The following is an 11,836-nucleotide window of genomic DNA, read 5'->3' as shown; positions in this document are numbered from 1 at the left end:
CAAGCGGCCGGTTACTCGGGCCAAGCTGGTGCTACACGTATCTTGGAATCCCGCCGCATGTGAGAGGTGGAGAGGTGGAGAGGGGGAGAGGGGGAGAGATACAAGTAGGTATGGAGAGGTCAACAGCGTGCGAGGGGCTCTTGACATCATCACGGACCATGACGCCGAGCAGTGTGCCTCGTGCCTCGTGCCTCGTGCCTCGTGCCTCGGCTTGACGTTGTGCTCCAGTCCCCGCGGCTGTTCGACCACAGCTCTTAAAGTAAAAGCAGTCGGGGCGCGCGCAGGATTTGCCCAGCCTCTCTCTCTCTCTCGTCTCGAGCGGCTCCTCAGCTCCGCATCCCCTTTGGCCGGCAGCATCGTCTAGCAACATTTGCGGGGTTTAGCGCAAGACGTGGGGCGGTCGCGGCTTCCCTGTTGGGCCTGTGAAACGTAAAGCAAAGCACATGGTGGTGTGCTCGACTTGCGCAGTCATGTCAGAATCAGCTCAGCGATCCCTTGCCTATGCTTCACCGGCTGCCTCCCCCCAGTCCTCCTCCTCCTCCTCCTCCTCCAACCTCCGCCTCTCCCAAATCTCTACCCAACTCGCCCCAATGGCTGCCACAGCTTTCGACGCGAGCGCCGTCCCTCAGGCGCCCGAAGACGCGCTCTTCGGCCTGATGGCCGCGTATCGCCGCGACCCCGACAGCAACAAGGTCGACCTGGGCATTGGAGCCTACCGAGACAACAACGCCAAGCCCTGGGTGCTGCCCGTGGTGAAGAAGGTGAGCGCTCTTGCCGCACCCCTTCACATGGCTAGCTAGCTCACTGTCTACTGCAGGCCGACGAGATCCTCCGCAAGGACCCCGACCTCAACCACGAGTACCTGCCCATTGCTGGCCTGCCCGACTTCACCACTGCCTCCCAAAAGCTTGTCCTCGGCGGTGACAGCCCCGCCATCAAGGAAAAGCGAGTGCGTAGCTCCCTCGACCATGACGTGATACCGTTGACCCGGCTGACACGGCTGGCACGGCTGACACGGCTGGCACGGCTGGCACGACTGACACGGCTGACACATCGCAGGTCACCAGCTTGCAGACCATCTCCGGCACCGGCGCCGTGCACCTGGGCGCCCTCTTCCTGCACAAGTTCTACAAGACAAACTCCGAGCGCACCGCCTACTTCTCCGACCCCACATGGCCGAACCACTTCCAGATCTTCTCCAACGTCGGCCTCGCGCACAAGACATACCCCTACTTCTCCAAGCAGACAAAAGGCCTTGACTTTGATGGCATGTACGCCGCGATCAAGAGTGCGCCCGAAGGCAGCATCATCGTCCTGCACGCTTGCGCTCACAACCCCACTGGCGTCGATGCCACGCAAGAGCAGTGGAAGAAGATTGCCGACGTGATCCGGGCGAAGAAGCACTTCCCCTTCTTCGACACAGCCTACCAGGGCTTTGCCTCGGGTGACCTTGCCAAAGATGGCTGGGCCATCCGCTACTTCGTCGAGCAGGGCTTCGAGCTGTGCCTTGCCCAGTCCTACGCAAAGAACTTTGGTCTTTACGGCGAGCGTGCCGGTTGCTTCCACTTTGTCACATCGCCTGCATCTGATGCGCAGTCAACAGTCACCCGCGTTGCCTCGCAACTTGCCATCCTCCAGCGATCTGAGATCTCGAACCCTCCCGCATACGGTGCTCGCATCGCCTCTATCGTCCTCAACGACCCACAACTCTTCTCCGAGTGGGAGGCCAACCTCCGCGAGATGTCTGGCCGCATCAAAGAGATGCGCAGCGCGCTCCGCAGCAAGCTCGAGGAGCTTGGCACGCCTGGCACATGGAACCACATCACAGATCAGATTGGCATGTTCAGCTTTACAGGTCTGACCGAGGAGCAGGTCATGAAGCTGCGTGAGGACTCGCACGTCTACATGACCAAGAATGGGCGTATCTCCATGGCAGGTCTCAATACGCACAACGTGGAGTACTTTGCCAAGGCTGTCGACAAGGCTGTCAGGGCGACGCAGTAGACACTCACGACAGAGCAGGAGCAGACTGCATGTCTGGAGTGAACAGCCGACCGAGCATCATGCAGGGCTTTGATGCCCGCTATACATGTTTCGCGGACCGAGTAAGCCGAGAAGCAGCATTCAGCGAGATCCTTTTTACCTTGAGACCACTCTGACCTCGTTAGTGGTCGTACGAATGATGATGATTATCTATCTGCACCAACTGATCCTCGCACGACCTTTGTGTAGAACGCTGACGTGAAGTTTACTGTGGAGTCAATAGCTTGCACCAGGCAAGTAGCATCTTACGCACTAACGAGGTTCGTGACAATCTCAATTCACAGAGTGCACTGGCAATCGGTGACACAATGGATCTAGAGGCAACTTGTATATTCGTATCGCATTTCAAGTGTCTACAACAAGAGAGGGTATCTAACGCCTGTCGCGTCCCATTCAAACAATCTCTCTAATGCCCTTCCCCGGCCCAAATCGCCCCAAACTAACCCCCATACTCCAACTCTTCTTCCTTGCCCCCCTGAGATCTTTCTCCTCCTTGACCTCGAGGCTGTCGCCGCTGAGCCGTGCAACGAGCTCACGGACTGGACTCCTGCTTCGCTCGATCTTCTCGCCATCCAACTTATCAGGCGAGCTGCAGCGAGGCACACCAAGGGATTCGAATGTCGGCGTACGGCCCTGCAAGACTTTGGGCGGCGAGGCAGAGCCAAGTGGCGGCGAGCCGGCCATGCTCGTGCTCATGCTCGTGCTCTTCAGCAGCGGACGGTCCTGCAGGCGCGGCGGCGAGGTTGCGCGGGGGCCGGTAAGCGGGAGGGAGGTGGTGCTGCTTGCTCCCGACATGGCTCGCAGACGCGAGAGGGCGTCGAGTGCTGGTAGCTCCCGTTGTGATTGTCCCAGGGGCAGGTCCGCGCGGCTGGATGTCGGGCGGTCGGGGGTGTTGGGCCAGGGGACCGCGATGCTCTGGTCTAGCCCGAAGGGCTGGGATGGTAGAGGTGGCGTAACGCGTAGTGTCGTTGTCGTCATTGTTGTCAAGGGAGCAGTGGGTGCAGTCGCTTGACGCAGCGCTGGGTGAACTGTTGTCTCCCCGGGCGTAATTGGACTCGGTGCTGGTTTGGGTCCGAACTCCTTCTGATCTAAGAGTGTAGGAGACTTCGGCCGCAGGGACGGGTGCGTTGTCTCGAGTCTTAGAGATGGAGTTTGTGGTTGAGGCGACTGCGTGGATTTCGCTGAAGTCTTGGGCGAGCTGATATGCGCTCTTGGCGAGGGGACCATGATGCGTGGTGATGCTGAGCGTGCGCGAGGTGGGGCGTGGAGGATGTGTTTTGGAAGAGGAGGGAGGGGGCGATTCATTGATGGGAGAGGGGCCATAAGGGGTATGCTTTTCTTTGGCGAAGGATGACAGGGCAGGGCAGCTGGGGTGTATCTGGTTGCAGGGAGTCGGGGTAGAAAGGTTGTCTGAATAACGTCTTCAGATGAGGCATGGATTGTAATCTCCAGTGAGTGGGTCGTGATCGCTGTGGTGTTAGATGTCTGTCGTGAGTGGAGCTTCGAAGGCGAAGAACTGGTGGAGCTACTCGATCTGTCGGTGTCAGATTGTGATGAGCTGTCTTCGACAGGGTCTTCTTGTATGGACTTGGTCCTCAGGTTCGGCGAAGGGTTTGCAGTTGAAGGCTCGAATGTCCAAGGGATGGATTCTCTCATCAAATCCTCAAGTTTTGGGGTTGAGGATTGTATGTTCCACCCCTCAAGCTTCTTCGCTACCCAAGGGTTTTGTGTACATCGGAGCTTCGAGAAGTATGCGCTGCAAGCTTGAACGTTGGAAAGTGGATGCCCATAGTCGCGCAGATCCTCCAGTGTCGTTCGAAACTCGATGTTGAAGTCGTGGAGACTAGAATACTGATCCATGCGCAGGTTGAGAAAGTGGCAGAAAGCGTGATGGTAGTCTTCGAACTTGAATGCAGTAAAACGCCGGTCGAGCGCTGCCAGCATGTCCTGGGCGTTCATATTCGAAGGTGGAAGCGGTGGGCAAGTCTGAAAGACTTCTTGCATGACTTCTTCTGATAGCGACAGGAAGATGTCCAATTTAACTTCGCGATCTTGTCGAACCCATGCTCGCCGCTCATCAAGCAGACTAGGTTGCATCGCCGTGTTGGAGGTCCTGGAAGAACTAGCTCTCGATCCTGCCTTTGGCATCGGCATTGACTGAGAACCATCACAGTAGCCCCACGTTCCCTTTGTCTCGCACGCAAGCTTGATCCCACGACGCCATCTTGAGTATTCGGCCCCTGTAGCGTCGTTGTGAAGGATTTGCGCTCCAGACAGGCGCGGCGAATTGAATGTCGACATTCTGTTCAAAAGAAAGACCGCCGCAGCGCTTAAGCGGGAAGCCGGGTGATCTGTAGGGAAGCAGCGCGACATAGGCTTCTACTTGCGATGATGGCAAACGGAACTCTGCCTGCACATGTTGGACACAATCGCGACTATATGCCTCATGCTTTGAAGACCGAAGTGCGTGCTGGTAGTGAGCCAACCGCAGCCTCGGGCTTCAGCAGCCCTGTCTGGACTTCCGAGTCTCACAAGCAACGAGCATGGCGTTCGTCCTGCAGGGGCCCCTGCGATGCAAGATCCCCGTAGCGGGTGTTTTCTTCTTTGTTGCTGACCGTGCCTGCCATTCCTGGCGAATACCTGCTGCAAAGAGGCGTGGGTGGGTGGAGTCAGCAGGTCGATGCCGGGGTGGAGTCTGAAGGGCGAATCACAATGTGGACTGCGAGGCTTAGCGGATTGAACTGCGGTGGTGCCGGGAGTCAAACACAGGTAGCACACCAGTTTGATGTCCGAGAAGTGGCACTGTGCTTTTTGCTGCTGGTGGCAATCGTGTGCAGACAGAGACATCAGTCCACAGGGTGGTCGAGCCCGTGGGTGAGCTCTGTCTTCATAGGGTTGTACTTCCATAAAGAAAGACGGCGCAGAACAAAGAAACTGCACAGTTGCAGCAGGTATAGAACAGCACTATTGGATCCAGAGTACGGGGAATGTGTACATGTATGAGGCTCGTTGGGGATGTGGTGCCGAGGGAATGGTTCGCAGTCCGACTATGGGGGCTATGTTTAGCACGGAGGCTCAGTTTAGGCCAAGCAATCTAGCTCATTGACGGAAGTGTTACAGAGCTCTAGTAAACCTCGCTCTAGCTACCGAAGACATTCGGCTTGCAAGCCGAGCTATTCGCTCAGATATGTTGATGGAGTAAAGAGAAAAACGAATGCTCGTGGAATAAAATGTAGTATGTAAATTTTAAAAAAACGAATCATCTCATCAGTCACTAGCATTAATCAGCAAGTGATCTTCGGCGTTGTGGCGGAGTGGTTATCGCGCAAGACTAGAAATCTTGTTCCTTCGGGAGCGTAGGTTCGAATCCTGCCAACGTCGTCTTTTTTGCTGCTAAAGCCAGCGCAACAGATTCTTTTTGCACATATCCAACTGCCTGGCATGCGCACTCGGTCGGCGCCTCAAGATGACTGGCCAGGTGAAGGGAAAGTGGTGGAGGTGGTAGCACGCACCTGTCCCGTAAACATCTCCGTCAAGATGTGCAAGGGTAGACTTTGCTCTTACAACAGATCTGCGAATATTGCTTGCTCAAACTTGGCGGCATGTCATCGTCGTCAAGAGCTGGCCCGGAAAGGATAGTCAAGCCTAGGCTAACTTCGAGTTCAAGAGAGCGAAAAGTCTCCTCATGTCTGCAGAACCGACACTTGACCTTAATGTGCTTGCATTGATACACTTCTGTAACCTAGAAGGACGACGACTATTACTTTAGTTCTTCTCTTTCTGTGCTCTTCTTCATCTCATCTACAAAGAAGACGATAATTTCGTAGTATAGTATCGACAGCGCGTTACAGTGAGGTTACGCTCTATAATGAGGAAATCGGCCGACAGAATATATAGATGGGTATTGGTAGATTTGTGCAGAGAGTCTACCACCGGCAAACGAGAGGCGTTCATTGTCAGGGATGGAAGGGTATGTTTAGCATCTAAGCCAGATCGGCGATCCTTCACTCTCGCAGCACACATGTCACATGCCGGGCAAACCCCTCAGCTAGCTGCTCAACTCACACTGCAACAACACTCCACCCACGCCCTCCCGCCTGCCATCGTTCATGCCTTCGTCCAAGTCTCGGTATCCTGGTTCTCCCTCACCTATTTCTCAGCGATCCTCAGCACCCTCCTCCACCGCCACCGCCACCGCCATCACCTCCACCACCACCTCCGCCGTCCCCGCCGTAATATCCACCGGCACCGACATAGCCCTGATAACCTGAATTACCAGAAACATGTCCAGTGTGTCCTGTCGCGGGCTGGCCGCTGAACCGAGCGGGCTCGTCTTCGCCAAGACCAGTTGTGTGGTGGTGGCTTGGGAAGCAGCCCATTGTGTGCTTGAGGTTGAGACTCTAGGGCAGAGCAAGAAGAAAGGATAATGTTAATACGAGCGAAGCAGTTGAAGATGCAGAGCCTTGTGCTTGTGGTCAAGTGGAGACTTTAGGGCATTTGGAAGTGAAAATAGGAGTCGGTTTTGGGCAGATGGATGGCATGTAAATGATCGGCTTTAAATAATCAGCTGCTCGATGAGACTGTCTACAGCGACGATATGTTGTTTGCGTTGTTCGGTAAAATCTGGTCACGCACATGGTTGGTGTCTCTCGCGAAGATCTTTGGTGGAGGCTGTGCTAGATTGTGGACGTGAGCTCGCGCACTCGCATCTTAACTCTGCCTATAATTGAGCCTTGAGGGCTCGCGAGAAGAACGAGGTAGTGTTTTAAACGAGCTAGCTAGAACATCATACATTTATGTAAGGAATATAATGGGTTGTTTAGAACAGTCAGCACAACGATGGCTGTGCGGGGTATCAGACTTTTAGAATGAAAGGAAGCCTCAGGCCGAGGCTACGGGAGGACGACCGAAACTCATAGTTACACAAGATTCGGTACTACACCAAAAGGAAACTGGAAATGGTGTTCCAGAAGAGTAGGAACGTAACCGCAAGAACGCCTTGCCATCCGAAAGGCCGGACTGTCTCGTATTGCCTGGATCCAGCCTTGTTCGTCCACCAATCACGCCCTTCGCTATACTCGTGGCTACTTTGACCGGTCAATTACGCACCAATCGTAGAGGGTTTGACAACTTACCTTCACCGGTGTTCCAATGCAAAGCTTAGAGCACTTGGCGTTCTGTGTTGAGATCTCACTGTTGACAAGAGACTGAAGCGAGTTCAAGAATCGTTGCACGACTGCAGGCAATCCTGTTATAGTGGTCGTGACGTCGAGTAAATGAGCTGCCGAATCAATCCTTCTTCAGACTGTACCTGACAGGAATCTCCAGGGAAATTGATGACTGTTAAGATCAAAGGTTGGCTTGAGCTTCCAAGGCACATGTAAGCTGTCGTCGCCATTGATACCGTTCATCTCTGGCAAGGGTAGATCTTGTAACAGCGAGACAGTGCGTCCGGAGCCAGTCGCAAGCTGGAAAGTACTTCCTCCAGGGCTAGTCCCACCAGACGAGCTAGTCAAGGCCATTTTCATAACAGCTGTGATGCGTCGGAAGCGCTCGAAAATGTCCTCACTGGTTTCCTGAGGATCGCGCGGACGAGGCATCTGAGACACAAGCTGATCACGGAAATACTCGAACGACCTTGCTACCTGTAGCTCGTTGGTGTCCCACCCAGGCATCGGCGAGGATTGTAGCGCAAGTTTGCTCAGGCTCGTCATCGTAGAGACTAGATTGAGCCAGTCGATTAAGCATAGAACCTCATACTGGCTAGACTGGAGTTTCGTGCTATTGTCCAGGAATTGTTCGATGGACCGAAGGCAAGTTACACGCAATGAGAGCTGGAATCCAGAGGCCCACGGCGTGCTATCACAATCACTCAAGTCGATCGATGCCGCGGTCTTGTACAGGTATGTGTGCGCGGCGAGCTGCATCCATTGCAGGGTTTCTAGTGATGGTCAGTGTGACTATTTGTTGATTACAGCCCTGCGACTCACTGAAGTCGCTGGCTTGCAGCTTTGAGGCCAGGCAGATGCTATCCCACTTCGCAATTAGACGTTTGACCTGCGTGCGAGCGATCAGAGCCTGCTCTGTTGGGCCTGCGAATGTCTCCTGCACGTCTTCTGTGAACTGACAAATGTCAATGACGATAGGCAATATGGCGTCCGACTTGTGTTCCCACGACGACGCCAACTCAGATGCGTATGTCCGAATTGTGCTCGAGTATGACATGCAGCGAGCCTTGCCTGGCTCAGTAAGATTGATGTTGGATGCCAGGTAGTAGCAGCCAAGGTATGCTCTTTTTGCCTCCTTGTCTCTAGGGTCATTCTTATGCAGAGGGCTCCGAACTGCTGTGGAGAGGCTGTCTAATTCCAGATCGCCTGCAATGCCAGCGCAGATCTGCAGAAGCATGGGAATGGAGACAGCCTGAGCGTCCATGTAGTGATGGTGCCAGGCTATGAAGACAAGAAGTCCTTGCAGCAGATCAAGGCTTTTCTCTCCGTTCATGACCTTGACTGTCGCTACTTTGCGAAACTCGCGGCTCAACGTCAATTGCAGTAGCACCGAGTCATAAGAGGCTACCACTAGAACAGCGAACATCAAGATCGGTCGTTGCTGGAAAAGATCGCGGCAAGTGCAGTCTTTCGGCAACGTCACGAATGGAAAGTAGTCGGCCATGGTCCGGTAAACATCGACCAACATCTGCATATGGATGAAGCTAATGGAACGGATGACAGGATCAAGTTTGCCGAGGCATGACAACGTGTCGTTGATCGATCCCCAAAATGCCAGGGAATCTTCCGGAGTGGCAACAGGGGCGGGTAGGCCTGGCTCTTTCGTTGCAGAAGGCGATGCCTTGACCAGTAACGCAGGCGCAGGTGCAGGTGGAGATGTTCGCTGAGCTGTGTCGGAAAATTGTGAGGGTACGGTGGTTGCCGACGGCAGCGCGGGCTGTAGAACTGAGACCGGTGCCATAGTCGCCACAATTGCGGATATTTTGTCAAGCTTCTTATCGAAGTCGCGCATCTTGTTGGGCGTTTGCCCATCTATCCTGGGTTTTGCTGGCCTTCTTCGCGCAACATGTTCGATGCACTCGACGCGTGCTTTCTGACATCTGGAGCACATGTCATTCCGTGGGCGCGAAAAAGTGCCGGAACAACATACCTTTGGCATACAGAGGCCTTGTCCGAGGGGACACACCGAACTTTGTGCTTACGGCCTGTCGAGGTTAGAAGCAGCACGTAAGATTTTGCCAGTTCCTTACAACGCTCGCACGCAAATGCGTTGCTTGACCGCCCTTCTTTTGCTTCCATGGTGATAGTGGGATTGTGAGGCTGGGGAGACACCGAGGACTCGCTGGTCGCCGAGGGTACCAAAGGCTCCTGCATGTGTGGGGAAGTGCGTCCGATCCAATGCCAAGATCTCGGGGCAGGCTCCAGGTGTGGAGGAGGGGCGGCGTCCAGGCGCTGTGTGATGAACACACCAAGTGTCGGTGTGCGACTACCGACAAGACGTGGCACGTTGCAGGATCTTTCGGGGCAAGCCGAAGGGACTTTGACTATGGCATACTTTGTGCAAAGGCGCATGTGCCGGATCACCAGATACACATTCGAACCACACCGGTCGCTGATCGGATACCCGAGGTACCGGGAGATTGATGCTCCGGGCGTGCCACTCCAGGGTACAAGTATCCGTCAGAGCCGCTCCATGAATCGAGTGGCCATGGCTGCTCAGATGGTCGCGTAGGCTCGCTCCCCGAGCTCCACCAAATCAGCGTGAAGAGCAGGTCGAGGTTGATGGCGGTGCGGCCTTGGCCTGTTACCGGTAGACGGTAGACCAGAAGGGACGGCGGTCGTGACTGACGCTTGAGAACTAACACCAAAACCATGGCTCCGAACGAACCCAGCGACCACGACAGCTACGTGGGGTCGGGCTTCGCTGGGAAGGTTGGCTGGGGAAGCAAACCTGCGCTGTTACTCGTCGACGTCTGCAATGCATACTGGAGTAAAGACAGCCCTCTGGACACTAGCGAGAACCCGGCTTCGGCGGCTGCACCTGCCTCGATTGCCCACCTTGTCGCCGCCGCCCGCGAAGGAGGGGTGCCGTTGATATGGACTCGCGTCGAGTACACCGAGCCAGACATGTCGGACGCTGGCGTCTTCTACTGCAAAGCGCCGCTGCTGAGGCTGTTCTTGAAAGGAAACGAGACGGGCCTGGAAAGTTGGGTGCCAGGGCTGGAGCCCATGGACGGGGAGCTCATCGTTGCCAAACGATATCCCAGCGCCTTCTTCGCCACAGACCTCAACACGCGCCTGCAGCTCAAGCGCGTCGACACGCTGGTCATCTGCGGTGTCAGCACGAGTGGTTGCGTACGAGCGAGCACCTTGGACGCAATGTGTTTGGGCTATCGTCCAATCGTAGGCCTTGGCGCTCCCAAGTCTATCTGTGAATTGCGCTCACCGCCACACAGGTCGTCGGTGAGGCTTGCGGGGACCGCTCGAAGGCTGTACATGATGCAAACATATTCGATATCCAGGCGAAAATGGCAGACGTGGTGCCTGAAAGCGAGGCCACTGAGAAACTCAAGGCTGGTTGGACACGGTAGCTCTGTCATGATTCCGACTCTCCCCGACCATGTGTTCCCGCTACCTTGACCCAGTATGGTGCATCAAACATCTCTTGTCAGCCTGGGTTTGAACGGCTGACTCCTAGCACGCGATCAATTGCTGGCTGGCTGCCGTCCCGAATAGACACTGCCTCACCAGCACCGTCCTGCAGACTGAATGCATACAGCGCTCGAGAAGCCATTGAATCAATCAAAACACTGCTTCCCACTTGGCCAGATGTGGAACCACTATGCTTTCCATGCATCTTCCAGAAGCACCTGCGAACACCAGTTGCAGGAGCCTCGCGCTAAACCCCACATTCACCCGCACCCGCACCCTCAGGGCCCGTACTCCAGTGCCGGTGCTTGGAGAACACTGACCGCCCTCATGAGTCGATGTTGACGTGAAGTATAGTTCTTAAGCTACTAGTACACAACCGGTATCTTACAGGCAAAGCTGAATAAGACGTGGAGACTCCCTCCACCACTCAGTAGAGCACGCATCTACACCTCACCGCTCTTCTCGGCCGTTGATACCCAACCCATTGGGTTACGCTTGTTGTCCGAGTCCGCATCGAGACAAGACCAGCACCTATTGCTGTCAAGATACCGCAGAGAAGGCCCAGCGGGAGGTAGTATCCCTGCTTCGTAACTACGAGAGTCAGCAACGCCTCATGCAAGCCAGTCTTGTCACTTACTTGCAGCTCCAGTCACCACAACAAACATCAAAGCACTAAGGATGCTAGGCAGAATGTGCACTCCACTAAGAGTGGGCCCCTCACCTTTGACCGCCTGGAAGTAGGTGGGAAGCCAATTGCTCGCAACGATACTGCAACACATGAGTGCCGAGCCGAACACGCAGCTAGTCCATACGACACGCTTTCGAAGTAAGCGACCAGGAATCATAGCTCGATCGCCCATTCTTGTCTCCCAAGCGATGAAGAACAGGGCCATCACAGCAGCGCCACAGACCAAACCGATGACGGTCGCGCTGTTCCAAGCGTAAGCCTCTCCACTGCCAAACTGCAGCGCCATGAGAAACATAACAGCCGCCGGTGCAAACAGTGCGAACCCAACGAGATCAAGCTCACACAGCACCTTGCCCACCAAAGCAACCGAAACCGTCTCTTTGCTTACAATCTCCGGAACGCGAACGAACATCAACAACACCGCCGCCGCCCCACCCACAGGCAG

The 11,836-nt window shown here is 55.1% G+C and overlaps 7 protein-coding genes and 1 non-coding gene across 8 annotated transcripts, besides 5 other annotated features; 4 read left to right on the top strand and 4 right to left on the bottom strand.

The window, feature by feature from the left end:
* Nucleotides 1–61: 61 nt before the first annotated feature.
* Nucleotides 62–98: a tandem repeat.
* A 75-nt stretch (nt 99–173) lies between these two features.
* Nucleotides 174–209: a tandem repeat.
* Nucleotides 210–296: 87 nt separating this feature from the next.
* Nucleotides 297–316: a tandem repeat.
* Nucleotides 317–470: 154 nt separating this feature from the next.
* On the top strand, nt 471–2,004 carry EKO05_0011091 (Aspartate transaminase; the record flags this gene model as incomplete). The annotated part of the gene is made up of 3 exons (XM_038943727.1): nt 471–761; nt 818–949; nt 1,060–2,004. 3 exons carry the CDS (start codon nt 471–473, stop codon nt 2,002–2,004), a joined length of 1,368 nt encoding a protein of 455 aa, XP_038793341.1.
* Nucleotides 984–1,052: a tandem repeat.
* A 432-nt stretch (nt 2,005–2,436) lies between the features above and the next one.
* Nucleotides 2,437–4,416, bottom strand: EKO05_0011090 (uncharacterized protein; the record flags this gene model as incomplete). Its single annotated transcript, XM_038947396.2, has 1 exon — nt 2,437–4,416. The coding sequence occupies one exon, from the start codon at nt 4,414–4,416 to the stop codon at nt 2,437–2,439; it is 1,980 nt and encodes a 659-aa protein (XP_038793340.2).
* A 927-nt stretch (nt 4,417–5,343) lies between these two features.
* Nucleotides 5,344–5,424, top strand: EKO05_21t5. The gene has a single exon. It is a non-coding gene; the product is annotated as a tRNA-Ser (tRNA).
* A 785-nt stretch (nt 5,425–6,209) lies between these two features.
* Nucleotides 6,210–6,422, bottom strand: EKO05_0011089 (uncharacterized protein; the record flags this gene model as incomplete). Its single annotated transcript, XM_038947395.1, has 1 exon — nt 6,210–6,422. The coding sequence occupies one exon, from the start codon at nt 6,420–6,422 to the stop codon at nt 6,210–6,212; it is 213 nt and encodes a 70-aa protein (XP_038793339.1).
* Nucleotides 6,217–6,297: a tandem repeat.
* A 921-nt stretch (nt 6,423–7,343) lies between the features above and the next one.
* Nucleotides 7,344–9,623, bottom strand: EKO05_0011088 (uncharacterized protein; the record flags this gene model as incomplete). Its single annotated transcript, XM_038943728.2, has 4 exons — nt 7,344–7,984; nt 8,034–9,151; nt 9,202–9,256; nt 9,302–9,623. The coding sequence occupies 4 exons, from the start codon at nt 9,621–9,623 to the stop codon at nt 7,344–7,346; spliced, it is 2,136 nt and encodes a 711-aa protein (XP_038793338.2).
* Nucleotides 9,624–9,923: 300 nt separating this feature from the next.
* On the top strand, nt 9,924–10,642 carry EKO05_0011087 (uncharacterized protein; the record flags this gene model as incomplete). Its single annotated transcript, XM_038943827.1, has 2 exons — nt 9,924–10,454; nt 10,508–10,642. The coding sequence occupies 2 exons, from the start codon at nt 9,924–9,926 to the stop codon at nt 10,640–10,642; spliced, it is 666 nt and encodes a 221-aa protein (XP_038793337.1).
* Nucleotides 10,643–10,820: 178 nt separating this feature from the next.
* Nucleotides 10,821–11,045, top strand: EKO05_0011086 (uncharacterized protein; the record flags this gene model as incomplete). Its single annotated transcript, XM_059637912.1, has 1 exon — nt 10,821–11,045. The coding sequence occupies one exon, from the start codon at nt 10,821–10,823 to the stop codon at nt 11,043–11,045; it is 225 nt and encodes a 74-aa protein (XP_059493895.1).
* A 101-nt stretch (nt 11,046–11,146) lies between these two features.
* Nucleotides 11,147–11,803, bottom strand: EKO05_0011085 (uncharacterized protein; the record flags this gene model as incomplete). The annotated part of the gene is made up of 2 exons (XM_059637911.1): nt 11,147–11,283; nt 11,341–11,803. The coding sequence occupies 2 exons, from the start codon at nt 11,801–11,803 to the stop codon at nt 11,147–11,149; spliced, it is 600 nt and encodes a 199-aa protein (XP_059493894.1).
* Between the last annotated feature and the right edge of the window lie 33 nt (nt 11,804–11,836).

Source organism: Ascochyta rabiei, chromosome 21 (genome assembly GCF_004011695.2).
Source record: "Ascochyta rabiei chromosome 21, complete sequence".
In the NCBI taxonomy this organism is placed as follows: Eukaryota; Fungi; Ascomycota; class Dothideomycetes; order Pleosporales; family Didymellaceae; genus Ascochyta; species Ascochyta rabiei.
This window is presented reverse-complemented; position numbering and strand designations above follow the sequence as displayed.